We start from the raw sequence: 16,539 nt of genomic DNA, 5'->3' as shown, positions 1-16,539 counted from the left end.
AGGCCAGCTGCAGAGCGCTCAGAAATCTCCCGAGACGCCCACGCACAGCACGACCAAGGCTCCTCAACGCACCGTCACTGCGGCAAAGGCCCCGCAACAAACCAAAAGAGCTTGGGCATCTACGGCCAGTCAGGCCGCTCGTCGTCCAGAAAACTCCGTTGCGAACAATGAGGCACAACCTCAAGCCCCACAACGACCATGGCTGACCGTGCAAAAGAAGACGAAGGTCAACAGGAACGCCTACCGACCGGTGACAGTCGCCGATCAAGGACGTTTCAAATGGCTCGTTTTATCACGGGCTCAAACAGGCGTCCTCGCTCTTCGTACAGCGGACAACTTTTCGGATCCCATCCGCTTTGGCATCCAAGTCAAATATGCCTTCTGAATGGGCAAAAATAAAGCTACTTTGTTTATGTTGTGTCTCTTATCCGTGTGTCTCGTCACGTATGTGTATCACGTGTGGCCCAAATCTTGAGATGGCGAAAACGCTTTATCTACAAATGAATAGTATGTCTATATTAGTCCACGTTGGCATCAACTACCACTGGCAAGGAGCTCGTCGCCATTCGGACAAGCGTTCCGCTAAGATTCCCGAAATCACGCCTTTCCTCGGTCTGCCGGTATTGAGCATGAACCAGTCTGCCATATAACAGTCACCGGTCTCTGGGACGTAGGACCAAGTTAAGCAGCCTTTACTCACCGCATCAGAGCGGCACAAGTTTTCACACAACTTGGAACGTTCCTTCTCCTCATGCTTGCTGTCGATCTTGACCACCGGCATCTTTTCTGAAATTTCAGGCACCTTGTGGCTATCCTCGCCGACTTCACTTTCAAGGTTCAACTTGTCATTGACCCACAAGTTGTAGCTGTGATTTTCTTTGTACCACAAACTCATGTCCTTGAAATCTGCAACAGCATCGAGCACATCCCAGAATCGAACAAGCCTATCACGAAACACAACCTCATGTGTTGCCTTCATGGCAGCTTCCTGCAAGTGATGCACAGTAAAGAGCGGCGCGCAGACTTGTTCGAGCTTGAATCGTATCTCCTCGAAGGGTTCACCGTGAAAAGAGTGTCGGAATCGGTCTTCAAGGATGATATCAATTTTCTTGAGGTAGATGGCCAAGTTGTGGTCGCCATGAAGTGTGCTGAGACCATTCGCATGCATACGGTCGGCAAGCTTCCGGTTCTCAAACAGATCGCTCATTGCTTTTGCGCTCAGGACAATACCACTGCCACCATGCGCGAAATGATTGTCGCCACCATCAACGGGAGAACCAAAGTAGTGCGCTTCCGAGTGGTCGACTTTTGCCAATTCAGCCGAAATGGTTGGGAGATGAAGATAGGTATCATCATCAATGATAACCCACCATTTGAACTTCCGATTCTTGTGCAACATTTGGTAGCCCAAATCAGCTGACATGGTTTGCTTCATGACATCGAGCCTCCAGCCTTGATTGTGCTCACCGGGAATGACCTCTGAGCCATTGCTGCTCATGGCTTGAATTGAGTTGTAGATCTTCTGCATGTCGGTGCCGTCGTAGGTTTCTGGGTTCTTGTCAAAGAAGGGCTTGATAGTATCGTGCACCTTGCGGCCCAAGACTTCCGACTCTCGATCAGAAAAGATGGCCAGTGTATCATCCTTTCTGTCTTTGAGATAGGTAGACAGTGGCCCCTCCAATCGCTTCTGTACCTGGAAGCCGGTTCGAATGATGACGGCAATATCTTCATACTTGCCCGATTGCTTGCCAGTCTCGGCTGCTCCCCACCAAGCTTTAGGAAGCTCTTCCTTTCGTTGAGCCTCAGCAATCCGTCTCGCTTCCTCCTTCTTCATCGCTTCAGCCGCAGCTGGTTCGCTGTTAGACGCATCTATTGAAGCTCCTCGAGCTGCTTGTTTGCCACTACTGACGCTGTCGCTGATACTGTTGATGTCAGGTCGCCAGTCTTCATACGCAGTCTCTGTGTCAAACGAGGTGAAGAGGAAGACGACAAGTGAGACGGAGAAGGCTGCAATGAGGGTGATGAGCCTGCGCCGTAACATGATCATGGCCACGACGCAAGGTACCTCCCTCTTGGAGATAAAGAGCCTAGTTGTCGAACTGGCTGCTGTGATATGAAGGCGTCGCTTCCTTACTCCTACGTGTCCTTATCCTCCTCCTCATCTTCTTGCACTTGTCTCAGGAGGTGCACTCCTTATCCACTTAAGTGCTGCCAAGACACATGGTCTATCACACAAGTGTCCGTTATATCGCTCAAACTGTTCTCACGATGCAACATGTTGCCGCTACCATGCACATCAAAGCGCATGCCGTTCATGCTGTTGTCTGCGACTGTATTGGTGCGCAAAGGAGGGCCAGGAGTGTTTGGTGGCTTTAACAGGAGATGATGAACAAGCTGGACATATAGCGGATACTCGCAATAATATTTGCGAGAATGTAGACGCGAATTGCAGACGTTAAGAGTCGTCACTGTCGTCAGACTCCTAATACTTGGCGACTTTGTTTCGTTCGCGACTTTGTGGAGTTGCAGCGAGGGAGAGTAAGCCCAAGACGGGGCAGTCACATTCAGGCACAGAGGTATAGATACATACATCAACAGCTAACATATCTCCATCACGACTCCTGCAGCCACAGTTTCACCTTCTCGGCGTAGGATGACACGGCCGATGTCTTTGTTTGCGCTGAACGGCTCTAGTGGCAAAACACCACGCACCAGCTCAATCTCCAAGATGGCCTGTGTGTTGCCCACGACATGCCGTACCTTCTTCAGTGACTCCTGTTTAGCTGGACCAGCTCCATCAGCTGACTTGTCGACTATTTCCAAGGACTTGATCACTCCAGGCACATCAGAGCGTCCACGGTGAATGATGATGGAAGAACCGGCCAGCAATGGTCGAAGCACCTGGAATGTGACGACTCGTGCTTTGAATTTGGTCGCGTTATCAAGCGGCATATCTGCATGACAAAGCACATCGCCAGTCCGGAGATGCATCGGATCAATCTGGGACAGCGTCAATGTCGCAGTATCTCCTGCAAACGCAGCTTCTTGAAGGGAGCTGCCCACCAGGACTGATTTGACCATTGCGAGTTCTTTGCTTGGCATACACAGCACGACATCGTCTTTCTGCACTTCGCCGCTGCAAATTCTACCTGTCACGGCAATGTTGCTAGAGTTCGGCGATGACTGGATGTCAGACAACATCAACCTGAACGGGCCATGATCATTGCGCACTGTTGCCGGAACAGCTTCCATCTCTTGTAGTAGAGTTTTACCCTTGTACCATGCTCCAAGCCCACTTTCACCAGGTTTTGTTACATTAATGCCTGATAATCCACTGCATGGAACAAACGCCAAATTCACCGCTTCGAAGCCAGTCTGTGTCATGAATGTCGAAAGTTGCACCTGAATATCGTTGAAGCGATCCCGAGACCAGTCAATATTGTCTAGCTTATTGACGGCCACAAGAACACGTTGAATACCCAGCGCTCGAATGAGAATCGCATGCTCCTTGGTCTGCCCAGCTGCGTCGAAGCCAGACTCAAACGCTCCAGTCGACGCATCGATCACCAAGACTGCAAAGTCTGCGAGAGAAGCGCCTGCAATCATATTCGGCACAAAGTCCTTGTGTCCAGGCGCATCAAGGATTGTGAACTCGCTTGCCTCGGTCTCAAATGAATTTGTGGCAATATCAATGGTAACGCCCCGTTGGCGCTCTTCGTCACTGCTGTCCATGGCCCATGCGAAAGCAAAAGATGATTTCTGAATCTTTTCCGACTCCTTCTTGAGCTTCTGCATACTGCGCTCATCAATATGACCCAAATCGTACAAAAGCCGGCCAAAGAGGGTCGACTTGCCAGCATCGACATGACCGACCACTACGAGCGAAAGGTGCTTCTTGGTAGCAGTGAAGGGTCGTCCTTTGCGCGGTCTGTTTGCTTTTTTCGGTATTGGGGTGTCTTCTGCAGCAGGCTCTGTCACAGCCGGTGCCGGTGTCACTGCCTTGCTCATACCTATTCATTAGCTCTGTGCTTCCTCTTGATTGAGAAATACCTTTGCTGCCCTGCTGTGCTTTGCGGACGACATCGTCTGGACTAGGTTGTGAAAACGACTGCTGTGCTTGTACAAGATTCTTGGTCGGAGCTACTGCAAAGACTTGGTTAGTATGTCCCGTCAGATTTGGCTGTTGTATGCTGTAAGGATACTCCTCTCGCGCACGAGCGATTGTCGTAGCAAATGCAGAAGGTTCTGCAAGTTCCACATCTTCCAGGACAACTGAAGGAGTGGAAGTGTCCTCTGGAGACTGGGACGTCTCCTGCTCAGTGACTTTTTCAACAGGCTGCAGATCCTGAGAAACTGGAGCTGGTTCTTCTTTCGGCTCGTTCGCGACCGCAGCAGCAGCTGCCGCTTTCTTCTTCGCAGCACGATCTTTGGCAAGCTGTTGGAGCTTGCTTAGCTTCTTTGGCGGCTCGACCACTTCAAGCTGAGCGGTTTGAACCTTCGTTTCACTTTCAGCCTCTTTCCGGCGGTCTAGCGGAAGGGCCTCTTGTTCGAGTTCTTGGGAACAGCATGTGAGCATGTCTTTCAGATGATGATGCGAGACAAGCCTGGCATACACGCCTTCCTCCTCGCGAATCCGAGCACCATCATTCTCCTTCTCCAACGAGGAGGAGCCAGCATACAGACGAGCAGGGGAATAGACTTACCTGTACTTGCAGCATTGCTAGCTGTTTTCGCTTTAGCTTTGGAAGCATTGATTTTTGCTTGCCGTTTCTCATGTTGCTCTATCGCAGTCAGCATTTGCATTCATCAACCGTTTTCATACCGAGCAGATAGTTGGTTGACTGGTCCACGTCAAAGTAGTAATACCACGCTGTATCCCTGACTTCCTTGATCGCAAAGCCATCACCCAATCTTTCAGTGATGGCATCAACCGCCTGATCCAGACGCTCTGCTTCTTCAGGAGTCATCGCATCGCCACCTGCTTCGTCATCAAGCAGAGCCTCTGTATCTAGATTCCGCACATCCCTATGCCGACTCATTGTTGTCGTGTGGTCGTTGTGCGGTCGACCTGTCAGGTCAAGTTGCGCGATTATGTCATGAGTGCACCCATCTTCAGAGACCACTTACAATTGCTCAAGCTCAAGCTATTTAGCTGTACTTTCCTAGATAGCTAGCATGGCGGGTCATATACTATGCAGTCCAGGCTCGTCAGGTCTATCCTTCGCCCTAGCGCGGCAGCTGCTGCAACATACAAAACAGCCACTCTTTGCAACGGCGCGTAAAGACCTAGGTGCTACTAAGCAAAGACTCCTGGAAGGCCTCGATGTTGATGCATCGCGCATCACAATGCTGCAAGTGGATTACAAGGACGAAGCCACAGTGTCTGAAGCCGCTTCGCAGATGAAGCAACAGCTCGGTAAAGAGGGATACCTGCGGTTGGCGCTCTTCACGCCTGGCGTTCTCATCAATCCAGAAAAGACTCCAAAGCAAATCAATTACGACGACTCGCTCGAGACGTTCAAGGTCAATACGCTGGGTCCCATGTTGGCCATCAAGCACTTTAGCGATTTGTTGCCCAAACGTGGTGCGAAGCTGACGCAGGAGGACGGTCTGCCGAGTGATTTAGCAGTTTTTGCAATCATGACCGCCCGCGTAGGCTCTATTGCTGACAATAAGCTTGGTGGGTGGTTTGCCTATCGCGCGAGTAAAGCAGCGTCAAACCAGTTGTCGAAGACCTTGCAAAACAACCTTCAGATGACCAAGAGGCCGGCTATCTCCGTGACATTGCATCCAGGCACTGTCAAGACGCATCTCTCGCGCGAGTTTTGGGCAAGCACAAAGGAGGAAAAACTTTTTTCACCAGAGTTCAGTGCTTGCAAGCTTCATGAGGTGATTCAAACTCTGACGACAGAGTCTGGTGGTCGGCAATTTGACTGGAAGGGCGAACAAATTCCATACTAAGCACCTTATTTCTTCGGATTACGCATACCAAGATCCTTGAGCGTTCCCATGTGAGTATTCGTGACCTTGTGTCGCCGCGCCTTGGGCTTCTTCTGCTTTGATGCATCGCCCGGCTTTTTGTGCACCACAGTCATTGGATCCACGCTGGTAGGCTTCAACCCCAGACTTTCCAACTCGCGTGGTAATTGATCCCGCCCAGGGATAGCAGAATCAAGATAGATATCGATGAACTCTTTGTCAATATTGGTCGCATCTTCCAGCGAGCTCGGCCAAACAGTCTTCGGACGATCATCCTTCCGATTGCGTATCAAGAGCACTTGTCCTTCAGCCTCTAGCCGATCGAGCTCCTCGTAACAAGTTGGCCAGCCTTCTTTGAGGTCCTTGACAATCAGGCCTTGCGACACGGTCTGAGCACTTAAGAGCGCCAACAACTGCGGCGCGCTTCGGACGTTGTAGATTGGCCGAAAGCGATACAAGCGTGTCTCGGAATCATAGGAGATCCGTTCATTCCTACGCAGCACATGTTCCAGAGCTGGTGTGATGGGTTTGGACAAGTAATTCTCCAGCTCTTGCTGTGTCTTGCCTTCCAGATTGCGCTTGAGATACTCAAGAGAATATTGCATCTGAGAGAGCATATGGTTGCCGGTTCCTTCGTCATAGTAGACCATCTGAGCAGGCTTCATCTTCTTCCTTGGTGGCTCATCTCCATTGTGCGAGGCGCCAGGTGAGGTCGCTGCAGAAGGCGGACGAGCTGTAAGAGGTTGCGTCACACGGAAGCGAGGCAGCACCTCAGCATTCTTCTGCTGCTTCTTCATTTGAGCGAGCCCTACTGAAAGTGACGACATGGTCAGAGTGTATATATGCAGCGATAGACAGAAGCAAGGAATGATGAAGCGCGATGCCTTGTACTAGTTTGTATTGTTGCAGTTCAGCTGCAGCAGAGTCCAGATGTCCGTGGGCTGTAATTTGTAAGCCTGTAACAGTGCTGTTGGTTTTAGCCGAACATCTTCAATTCAGATGGCGCCAACTGCAAGCCGCGATCAAGGGTCTGCAATAGTATTCATCTATGAGATATCGTTATCATTTTCCACGATGCATCGATCAACTATCAGGGCACTTTCGATGATGGTGCTCAGCAACAACGCTGATCAAAATTCCAGTGATAGAGTCATCATTCCGTGGTTGGCCAACGTTGAGGATTATTTCGTCTGACAAATGGCACTCTCGCGTTTCTGGGATGAACGTCCAAGCCGCACACTGAGCTTTGATTTGACCGCTTTGGCAAAGGCGCTGACACATCTTTGGTTGAAACTCGGCATGGTGTCTATGGTCGATGATGACCACGTTGACGCGGTTTCCCTTTGACTGCTCCATCTCCTTGGACGACATCTTGCCAAGAGCACTCGGCAGTAAGTCTGTCTCTGCAAGACTGTAACTGTGGTTTGTTTTATAGGCCAAATCTGTAATGCCAATTTCGTTCAGCAGATCCCACAGGAGCAATGGTCGGTCGTGAAATCTAATCAACTCTGAGAAAGAACGCATCGCTGATGGCTGCATGTGGTGGACAGAAAACAATGGTGCGCAAGTATCACGAATAGCCCACTTGATGTCAGCCAGGGGATGCTCATGAAACATGAATGCAAGAGATTGATCCAAAAAGATAGATCGCTCGTACAAATGAGCGGCCAGATTGTAGTCGCCGTAGACTGCCTCCAGTCCCTTGATGTGCATTGCATCAGCGAACTCTCGATCACCAAAGAGTTGCTCCATGGCACCATCACTCAGTAGAATGCCACTGCCACCTTGCGCATAGGTGACCTTGTCGAAGCCGGTTGGCATTCCAAAGAAGTGCTTGGCAGCTGGGTCCAATTCAGCAAGCGCTGGTATGATCGATGGGAAGTGTAAATAGGTGTCATCGTCAATGATGACCCACCATTTGAAGGAACGCTTTTGGCTTAGCATGTGGTAGCCCAAATCTGCCGACATGGGCTGCTTCAAAATGTCGAGCTTCCAGCCATCGTTGTGTTCTCCTGGAACGGTTTTGAGCACACCATCGTCCAGCTCTTGAATCTTGTCGTAGAGCTTCTTTTGCGTTGACTGGCCAAAGTGTTGGGACAGTCTCTCAAAAAAGGGCTTCAGGGCGTCGTGGATAGTATAGCCAGGAACAACAAACTCTCGATCTGCAAAAATTGCAAGTGTATTCGGCGAGCGGTCTTTCAAGTAGGTCGATAGAGAGCCGTTGATCCGGTCGCGTACTTGCCAGCCTGTGCGGACGATCACGGCAATATCATCGACTGTCAGCTCTTGGTGAGCAAGATCTGGATTTTCTTGTGAAGGTTTGTCTCCTTGAGATTCTGGTCGTTCTGGTACGACGCTCGCTTCTTCTTGAGGTGGAGATTTGGAGTGCACAACACTGCTAGCGTGAGACAGCTTGGCAGTCTCTTGCATCAGTGCCTTTGTGGCCTCCTCTGCTGACGCATGTGGAGCATCATTTGGTGATTGCAGATCTTTATTGATCGCATAGCCTCGGCCGTTGAATTGATAAAGTTTGAGCACTATCAGCCATCCAATAATCAACATGCACAGGAAGACGAATCTGAGTCCCGGCCGATTCATGCCGATGTCCCAGAAAACAAACACTCGCGGCAAAGTCAGCCTAATGAGTCAGTAGGAGTCTGAAAGCTTGATAGCATCTACCGACAGCGCCGCGTGGGAGTCTTGTTTGATCAAATGTAGCTGTACAGCTCAATTGTAGAGGATAGTCTCGCTACACGCCGAGCTGTATTGCAAGGAGGGACAGGCACTCAGCATGCGAGGTGCTCAATCACTTGAGAGCGTAGCGCCTCCGAGCCGACCGAGTGCTTCTCGACGACAAAAGATCAAGCTACTCGGCAAGAAGATTGGTTTTGAAAAGTATTTGCGGTTTCGTTGCTAAGATCGCGCCGCCGTGAATTTGCAGGCTGTACAATGGTACCGCCGCCTTAGCGCCTTAGATATGGCTTTCAACGTACTAAATTCGCTAGCAAATAGTAAGTTGTAGCCTAGTAGGAAGTAAATCTTTGTATCTTTGTCTACGTGTCAAATGCGTTGTCTCCTTCTTTAGCCACGCCTGCCATGAAAATCGGACCCCTGAGCCTCACAGTGAGCATACGACTGGATGCAAGCTCTGCGCAACTAATTGGGTCTCAGCTTGTGTATCACGGTCTCTTTGGCCAGTTGTTGCCATACTTTCACGAGTCCCGAATTTGGAAATGGCGAGGAGTCGAGAACCGTGACTCTGCCTGTATTTACAAATGAATAGTATGTCTATGCACTTCCACTTTGGCATCAACTACCAGTAGCACGGAGCTCGTCGCCATTCGAATAGACGTTCCGCCAAGATTCCCGAAATCACGCCTTTCCTTGGTCTGTCGATATTAAGCATGAACCAGTCTGCCATGTAACAGTCACGGGTCTCTGGGACGTAGGACCAAGTTATGCAGCCTTCACTCTCCACACCAGAGCGGCACAAGTTTTCACACAACTTGGGACGTTCCTTCTCCTCATGCTTGCTGTCGATCTTGACAACCGGCATCTTTTCTGAGATTTCAGGCACCTTGTCGCTATCCTTGCCCACTTCACTTTCAAGGTTCAACTTGTCATTGACCCACAAGTTGTAGCTGTGATCTCCTTTATACCACAAACTCATGTCCTTGAAATCTGCAACAGCATCGAGCACATCCCAGAATCGAACAAGCCTATCACGAAACACAATCTCGTGTGTGGCCATCATGGCGGCTACCTGCAAGTGATGCAATGTAAAGAGCGGCGCGCAGACTAGTTCAAGCTTGAATCGTACCTCCTCCAAGGGATGGCCGCGGAAAGATTGTCTTAAACGGTCTTCAAGGAGAATATTTTTCACACAACTTGGGACGTTCCTTCTCCTCATGCTTGCTGTCGATCTTGACAACCGGCATCTTTTCTGAGATTTCAGGCACCTTGTCGCTATCCTTGCCCACTTCACTTTCAAGGTTCAACTTGTCATTGACCCACAAGTTGTAGCTGTGATCTTCTTTATACCACAAACTCATGTCCTTGAAATCTGCAACAGCATCGAGCACATCCCAGAATCGAACAAGCCTATCACGAAACACAATCTCGTGTGTGGCCATCATGGCGGCTACCTGCAAGTGATGCAATGTAAAGAGCGGCGCGCAGACTAGTTCAAGCTTGAATCGTACCTCCTCCAAGGGATGGCCGCGGAAAGATTGTCTTAAACGGTCTTCAAGGAGAATATCAATTTCCTTGAGGTGAAAGGCCAAGTTGTGGTCTCCAAAGGGCGTATCGAGACCATTCGCATGCATACGATCGGCGAGTGTCCGGTTCTCAAACAGATCGCTCATTGCTTTTCCGCTCAAGACAATGCCACTGCCACCGTGCGCGTAATAAGTACCGCCATATAAGACGGGAGAACCAAAGTAATGCGCTTCCGAGTGGTTGACCTTTGCAAGTTCAGCCGAAATGGTGGGCAGGTGAAGGTAGGTATCATCATCAACGATGACCCACCACTTGAATTTGCGATTCTTGTGCAGCATTTGGTAGCCCAAGTCAGCTGACATGGTTTGCTTCATGATATCAAGCTGCCAGCCTTGATTGTGCTCACCGGGAATGATTTCTGAGCCATTGCTGCTCATGGCTTGAATTGAGTTGTAGATCTTCTGCATGTCGGTGCCGTCGTAGGTTTCTGGGTTCTTGTCAAAGAAGGGCTTGATAGTATCGTGCACCTTGCGGCCCAAGACTTCCGATTCTCGATCAGAAAAGATGGCCAGTGTATCATCGTTTCTGTCCTTGAGATAGGTAGACAGTGGCCCCTCCAATCGCTTCTGTACCTGGAAGCCAGTTCGAATGATAACGGCAATATGTTCATACTTGCCCGACTGCTTGCCAGGCTCGGCTGCTCCCCACCAAGCTTTAGGAAGCTCTTCCTTTCGTTGAGCCTCAGCAACCCGTCTCGCTTCCTCCTTCTTCATCTCTTCAGCCGCAGCTGGTTCGCTCTTAGACGCATCAATTGAAGCTCCTCGAGCTGCTTGTTTGCCACTACTGACGCTGTCGCTGATACTGTTGATGTCAGGTCGCCAGTCTTCATACGCAGTCTCTGTGTCAAACGAGGTGAAGAGGAAGACGACTAGTGAGACGGAGAAGGCTGCAATGAGGGTGATGAGCCTGCGCCGTAACATGATCATGGCCACGACGCAAGGTACCTCCCTCTTGGAGATAAAGAGCCTAGTTGTCGAACTGGCTGCTGTGATATGAAGGCGTCGCTTCCTTACTCCTACGTGTCCTTATCCTTCCCCTCATCTTCTTGCACTTGCTTCAGGAGGTGCATTCCCTCACTCGGACTACGCGTCGGCCGTAAGTGTCCGTTATGCTGCTCTAAACTGGTCTCACGATGCAACATGTGTCGCTACCATGCATAACAAAGCACATGCCGTTCATGCTGTTGTCTGCGACTGTATTGGTGCGCAAAGGCGGGCCAGGGGTGGTTGGTGGCCGTGAAAGGAGATAATGAACAAGCCGGACGTATAGTGGAGAATCGTAATAATATTTGCGAGGATGTCGACGCGAATTGCAGACGTAACAAGTCGTCACTACCAGGCTCCTGGATACATGGCGACTTTGTTTCGTTCGCGTAGCTTGTGGTGTGCAGCGAGGAAGAATAAGCCCGAGACGGGGCAGTCCCAGTCAGGCACAGAGGTATAGAAGCATACATCAACATCTAACAGATCTCCATCACGACTTCCGGAAGCGAAGCAGCCCCTCAGCGTTCTTCTGCTGCCCCTTCAGTTGAGCGAGCTCTACAGAGAGTGACGACATGATCAGAGCGTGTGCATGCAACAATAGACAGAAGCAAGAGATGGTAAAGGCCGATGCCTTGTACCAATGCAGTTAAGCTCGAACCTGCAGTCCTGTCCGTGGGCTATAAAAGTGCTGTTGGTCTCAGCCGAACATTTTCAGATGGAAGCGGCTCAAAGAGGTGTTCTACTCTGGCCAAAGGTCTGCAATAGTACTCATCTATGAAATTTCGTCATCAATTTCCACGATGCATCCATTCCGATCGAGGCAGTTCCGATAATGGTGCTCAGCAACAACGCTAGTCAAGATTACAGTGATAGAGTCATCCTCCCGTGGTTGGCCAAGGTTGAGAATTATTCGTCTGACAAATGGACACTCTCGAGTCCCCGGGATGAATGTCCAAGCCGCACACTGAGCCTTGACTCGACCGCTTTGGCAATAGACGTTGACACAATCTAGGTCGATCCTCGGCTGGGTCTTTGTGGTCGATACTGACCACGTTGACGCGGTCTCCTTTTGACTGCTCGATCTCCTTGGACGACATCTTGCCAAGAGCACTCGGCAGTAGGTTTGTCTTTGTAATAATGTACTTGCAGTGTGCTTAAAAGGCCAAATCTGCAATGCCAACTTCGTTCAGCAGATTCTACAGGAGCAATGGACGGTCGTGAAATCTGATTATCTCTGAGAAGGGGCATCGCTGTGATGGATGAGCTTCGCTGCTGAGATCGCGCCGACTTGACATTGCGAGGCTACACCACGGAAGCGTCGCCGCTTACACAACCATCAGCGGACTGAATCTGCTAACAACTAGTGAATCTGCTCGTAGTAGGAGTTGTGTGTCCTCCGAATACGTGGCAGGTGCGTTGACTCCTCCTTCAGCCATGCCTGCCGTTAAAAATGGCAGATATAAATGAGCTTCGAGATTCTGCGGGACTCTAAGGTGGGTCCAGGGGGTTTCCCCTGACGAGCACTGACTCCTGGAAGCAGCCAAGCAGTAGGGATTTGAAGAGCTGCATCGTTGTCCTGTGAGGACTAGTCACTTTTGGCTCAACGGGAATGCGATGTGAACCTCGAATAGGTCTGACAACAAATCGGACCCCTGAACCTCACCACTGAGCACAGCGAGTATACGACAGCATGCAAGCTCAGCGCAGATATTTGGGTCTCAGCTTGACTATCACGGTCTCTTTGGCCAGTTGTTGCCATATCGTCACGAGTCCCAAAATCTTGAAATGGCGAGGAGTCGAGGACCGTGACTCTGCCTTTATTTACAAATGAATAGTATGTCTATGCACTTCCACTTTGGCGTCAACTACCAGTAGCACGGAGCTCGTCGCCATTCGGATAGACGTTCCGCCAAAATTCCCGAAATCACGCCCTTCCTCGGCCTGCCGGTATTGAGCATGAACCAGTCTGCCATGTAACAGTCACGGGTCTCTGGGACGTAGGACCAAGTGATGCAGCCTTTACTCATCTCACCAGAGTGACACAGGTTTTCACACAACTTGGGACGTTCTTTCTCCTCATGCTTGCTGTCGATCTTGACAACCGGCATCTTTTCTGAGATTTCAGGCACCTTGTCGCTATCCTTGCCCACTTCGCTTTCAAGGTTCAACTTGTCCTTGACCCACAAGTTGTAGCTGTGATCTTCTTTGTACCACAAACTCATATCCTTAAAATCTGCAACAGCATCGAGCACATCCCAGAATCGAACGAGCCTATCACGAAACACAATCTCGTGTGTTGCCTTCATGGCAGCTTCCTGCAAGTGATGCAATGTAAAGAGCGGCGCGCAGACTTGTTCAAGCTTGAATCGTACTTCCTCCAAGGGATCACCGTGGAAAGAGTGTCTGAATTGGTTTTCATAGGGAATATCAATTTCCTTGAGGTAGACGGCCAAGTTGTGGTCTCCGTAGGGTGTATTGAGACCATTCGCATGCATACGGTCGGCGAGTGTCCGGTTCTCAAACATATCGCTCATTGCTTTTGCGCTCAAGACAATACCACTGCCACCATGCGCGAAATGGGTGCCACCACACCAAGTGGGAGAACCAAAGTAGTGCGCTTCCGAGTGGTTGACTTTTGCCAATTCGGCCGAAATGGTGGGCAGGTGAAGGTAGGTATCATCATCAATGATGGCCCACCACTTGAATTTACGATTCTTGTGCAGCATTTGGTAGCCCATGTCGGCTGACATGGTTTGCTTCATGATATCGAGCTTCCAGCCTTGATTGTGCTCGCCGGGAATAACTTCTGAGCCATCGCTATTCATGGCTTGAATTGTGTTGTAGATCTCCTGCATATTGGTGCCGTTGTAGGTTTCTGGGTTCTTGTCAAAGAAAGGCTTGATGGTATCGTACACCTTGCGGCCCAAGACTTCCGACTCTCGATCAGAAAAGATGGCCAGTGTATTGTCCTTTCTGTCCTTGAGATAGGTAGAGAGTGGCCCTTCCAATCGCTTCTGTACCTGGAAGCCGGTTCGAATGATGACGGCAATATCTTCATACTTGCCCCATTGCTTGCCAGTCTCGGCTGCTTCCCATGCAAGCTCTTTCTGCTCTTGCGCCACGCGTGCTGCTTCGATCTTGGCAGCTTCTTCGGCCTTCTTGCGTTCCTCTACTTGCCGCGCTTCATCGGCTTTACGGAGCTCTTCCTTTCGTTGAGCTTCCGCAGTCCGTCTCGCTTCCTCCTTCTTCATCTCTTCAGCCGCAGCTGCTTCGCTATCCATGAAGGACGCTGTTGACTTTTCCGAGTCTTGCTCTTCACTCAACTTGACGATATGCCCATCCGGCCGCTTCACCATCTCCGAAGCGTCATCCTCTTGCTTTGCAGTCGTCTCTATAGGCTTCGGTACCGTCTCTTGCTTTTGTTCAATAGTCCGCGCCCGTTCTACTGTCGCTTGATCAGCCTCTGCTTGTTGTTTTGCAGCATTCGCACGCTCTTCCTTTGCTAGACGCTCAGCTTCTGCTGCTGCACGCGTGACAGGTTCAGGCGACTGGATGGCATCTGGGTTGACAGCGAGTGGTGTCGCAACGACTGCTACTACGGCTGCAGCGGATGGTACGATCACATCGCTTGAAGCTGCTCGAGCTGCTTGTTTGTCACTGCTGCCGCTGCCGCTGATACTGCTGAGGTCAGGTTGCCAGTCTTCATACGCAGTCTCTGTGTAATCTGAGGTGAAGAGGAAGACGAGAAGTGAGACGGAGAAGGCTGCAATGAGGGCGATGAGCCTGCGCCGTGACATGACCATGGCCACTACGCAAGGTACCTCCCTCTTGAAGATATAGAGCCTAGTTGTCGAGGTGGTCGCGGTGTGCCCGTCTGGATCTCGGTTGCCTCGAGTCCAAAAGCGGAAACCAGAGAAACAGCCACCGCGAGACAAGCGAGGAGCAGCAATACATAGATTTTGAGAGGGAGAGACTGGGCATCACAGAGCCGACCAGGAGAGCCCATCGGTAGCATAGGCAAATAAGAATACGGCTGTGTGAACTACTCTTTGCTGACTGATGAGCCAAGGACATGTCTTCCTGCCGTGTTGCCAGCCGCGTTGACCCCGTTCTTGCGCTCCGATGGCGCACAGAGGTCATATATCATGATGCCCTCTGGCACTGCGTACCAATCTACGCTGCGAACATGTCAGGACTTCTACTAAGTACAAATACACACAAAGGAAGATGAAGTACGGCAAGTTATCTCAACTCATTGAAAGTCTCAAGATATGGAGCAATCGGTGCAGGGAACAATAAGAAGAACATGGCGAAAACTACCCCCATGTAGGACAGCGAGAAAGCGGTGTTGCCCGCTATATAAACAATATCGGCTTAGGCCAGATCGCCAACAATGACGGACAGGAAGTGCCGCAATACATTGCGCGCGAGGACAAGTATGGAAGATCCATACACGTGAGGCGCGTATCTTTCGAAGACAGAACAAGCGGCGGTACCGCTGAGATCCTATATAAGCCATAGAGTCCTGAGAGGAGTCGGTACGTAAGACAACGGAACGAAAAAAAAATAAAAAAATTGGCGACAAGGCTCCTGCATGTTGTTTATCTGAGCGAACGAACAAGCACTGGAGTGAAACACCAAATGAGTTACTAGATCAGAGAGAGCAGATGGCCTGTTATATAGTGTGTCTGCGTCGGCTCATTCCGAGAGGGGTAACGTCTCACGCCTTGCTCAACACTGCAATGGAGGTCTGGCTCAAGCTCAAAGAAAGGCCTGGGACTAAAGATTGACTTTCTGCTTTATTCTGGTCTCTCGCTTTCTTGAACACTACACCATCTCGCTGTCATTCATTTTGGGGTACGCAAAGCAGCACGCTCGACACCCTGGCACTTTCGTTCCCCATAAGGAGTTCCCACTTCCACTTCGTAGTTGTTATCCGATTCTATCTATCTTCTGTACAACACCGTCTTCCGCGTACATCAATCGTATTCTCTAACAGAGGCTGCTTGTGCTGGAGACAAAATTTGGACGAGATGTGATGGAATTTAGCTCTAAAAAAAAGACTACGTCGTGCTCAGCTCAACTACTGTTCCCCATAATAAGAGGAAAGCGAAACAGAGAATCCACCCACCCAAGGGTGCTCAGACTCAGATGTAGGGATAGAAAATAAAATATGTATGTAAACTAAAAACTAAAACAGCATAAAAGGCTGTCTTCTTATGTTTACCAGATTGGAGCAAGAGAGCGGATAGCGATGCTGAGCGGAGGTCGCAGGCACCGACTCTCAGGAAGAGAAAAG

The 16,539-nt window shown here is 50.2% G+C and overlaps 8 protein-coding genes across 8 annotated transcripts; 2 read left to right on the top strand and 6 right to left on the bottom strand.

Moving 5' to 3' along the window:
* Positions 1–719: 719 nt before the first annotated feature.
* BCR37DRAFT_380290 (uncharacterized protein) lies at positions 720–2,091 on the bottom strand (the record flags this gene model as incomplete). The annotated part of the gene is made up of 1 exon (XM_040869454.1): positions 720–2,091. A coding segment is annotated over exon 1 (1,328 nt), but the record flags the coding sequence as incomplete, so codon positions are not given.
* On the top strand, positions 2,068–2,499 carry BCR37DRAFT_380288 (uncharacterized protein). Its single transcript, XM_040869453.1, has one exon. It carries the CDS (start codon positions 2,114–2,116, stop codon positions 2,384–2,386), a length of 273 nt encoding a protein of 90 aa, XP_040724771.1. The 5' UTR covers positions 2,068–2,113; the 3' UTR covers positions 2,387–2,499.
* A 67-nt stretch (positions 2,500–2,566) lies between these two features.
* On the bottom strand, positions 2,567–4,876 carry BCR37DRAFT_380286 (P-loop containing nucleoside triphosphate hydrolase protein). The gene is made up of 3 exons (XM_040869452.1): positions 4,823–4,876; positions 4,051–4,781; positions 2,567–4,010 (listed from the first exon to the last, which is right to left on the bottom strand). Exons 2-3 carry the CDS (start codon positions 4,574–4,576, stop codon positions 2,599–2,601), a joined length of 1,938 nt encoding a protein of 645 aa, XP_040724770.1. The 5' UTR covers positions 4,577–4,781; positions 4,823–4,876; the 3' UTR covers positions 2,567–2,598.
* Positions 4,877–5,114: 238 nt separating this feature from the next.
* On the top strand, positions 5,115–5,964 carry BCR37DRAFT_380284 (short-chain dehydrogenase/reductase-like protein; the record flags this gene model as incomplete). Its single annotated transcript, XM_040869451.1, has 1 exon — positions 5,115–5,964. The coding sequence occupies exon 1, from the start codon at positions 5,176–5,178 to the stop codon at positions 5,959–5,961; it is 786 nt and encodes a 261-aa protein (XP_040724769.1). The 5' UTR covers positions 5,115–5,175.
* Positions 5,965–5,966: 2 nt separating this feature from the next.
* BCR37DRAFT_348082 (TFA2 protein) lies at positions 5,967–6,629 on the bottom strand (the record flags this gene model as incomplete). Its single annotated transcript, XM_040867820.1, has 1 exon — positions 5,967–6,629. One exon carries the CDS (start codon positions 6,627–6,629, stop codon positions 5,967–5,969), a length of 663 nt encoding a protein of 220 aa, XP_040724768.1.
* Positions 6,630–7,004: 375 nt separating this feature from the next.
* Positions 7,005–8,883, bottom strand: BCR37DRAFT_380282 (uncharacterized protein). Its single transcript, XM_040869450.1, has 2 exons — positions 8,659–8,883; positions 7,005–8,617 (listed from the first exon to the last, which is right to left on the bottom strand). The coding sequence occupies exon 2, from the start codon at positions 8,575–8,577 to the stop codon at positions 7,063–7,065; it is 1,515 nt and encodes a 504-aa protein (XP_040724767.1). The 5' UTR covers positions 8,578–8,617; positions 8,659–8,883; the 3' UTR covers positions 7,005–7,062.
* A 590-nt stretch (positions 8,884–9,473) lies between these two features.
* Positions 9,474–11,227, bottom strand: BCR37DRAFT_380281 (uncharacterized protein). Its single transcript, XM_040869449.1, has one exon. The coding sequence runs from the start codon at positions 11,181–11,183 to the stop codon at positions 9,843–9,845; it is 1,341 nt and encodes a 446-aa protein (XP_040724766.1). The 5' UTR covers positions 11,184–11,227; the 3' UTR covers positions 9,474–9,842.
* Positions 11,228–12,746: 1,519 nt separating this feature from the next.
* On the bottom strand, positions 12,747–15,169 carry BCR37DRAFT_42841 (uncharacterized protein). Its single transcript, XM_040872292.1, has 2 exons — positions 14,731–15,169; positions 12,747–14,685 (listed from the first exon to the last, which is right to left on the bottom strand). The coding sequence occupies exons 1-2, from the start codon at positions 15,041–15,043 to the stop codon at positions 13,106–13,108; spliced, it is 1,893 nt and encodes a 630-aa protein (XP_040724765.1). The 5' UTR covers positions 15,044–15,169; the 3' UTR covers positions 12,747–13,105.
* Positions 15,170–16,539: the final 1,370 nt, after the last annotated feature.

The sequence above is a fragment of the Protomyces lactucae-debilis genome (assembly GCF_002105105.1).
Source record: "Protomyces lactucae-debilis strain 12-1054 chromosome Unknown BCR37scaffold_11, whole genome shotgun sequence".
Taxonomy (NCBI): Eukaryota; Fungi; Ascomycota; class Taphrinomycetes; order Taphrinales; family Protomycetaceae; genus Protomyces; species Protomyces lactucae-debilis.
The sequence above is the reverse complement of the archived record's forward strand: the minus strand, read 5'-3'. Positions and strand labels throughout refer to the sequence as shown.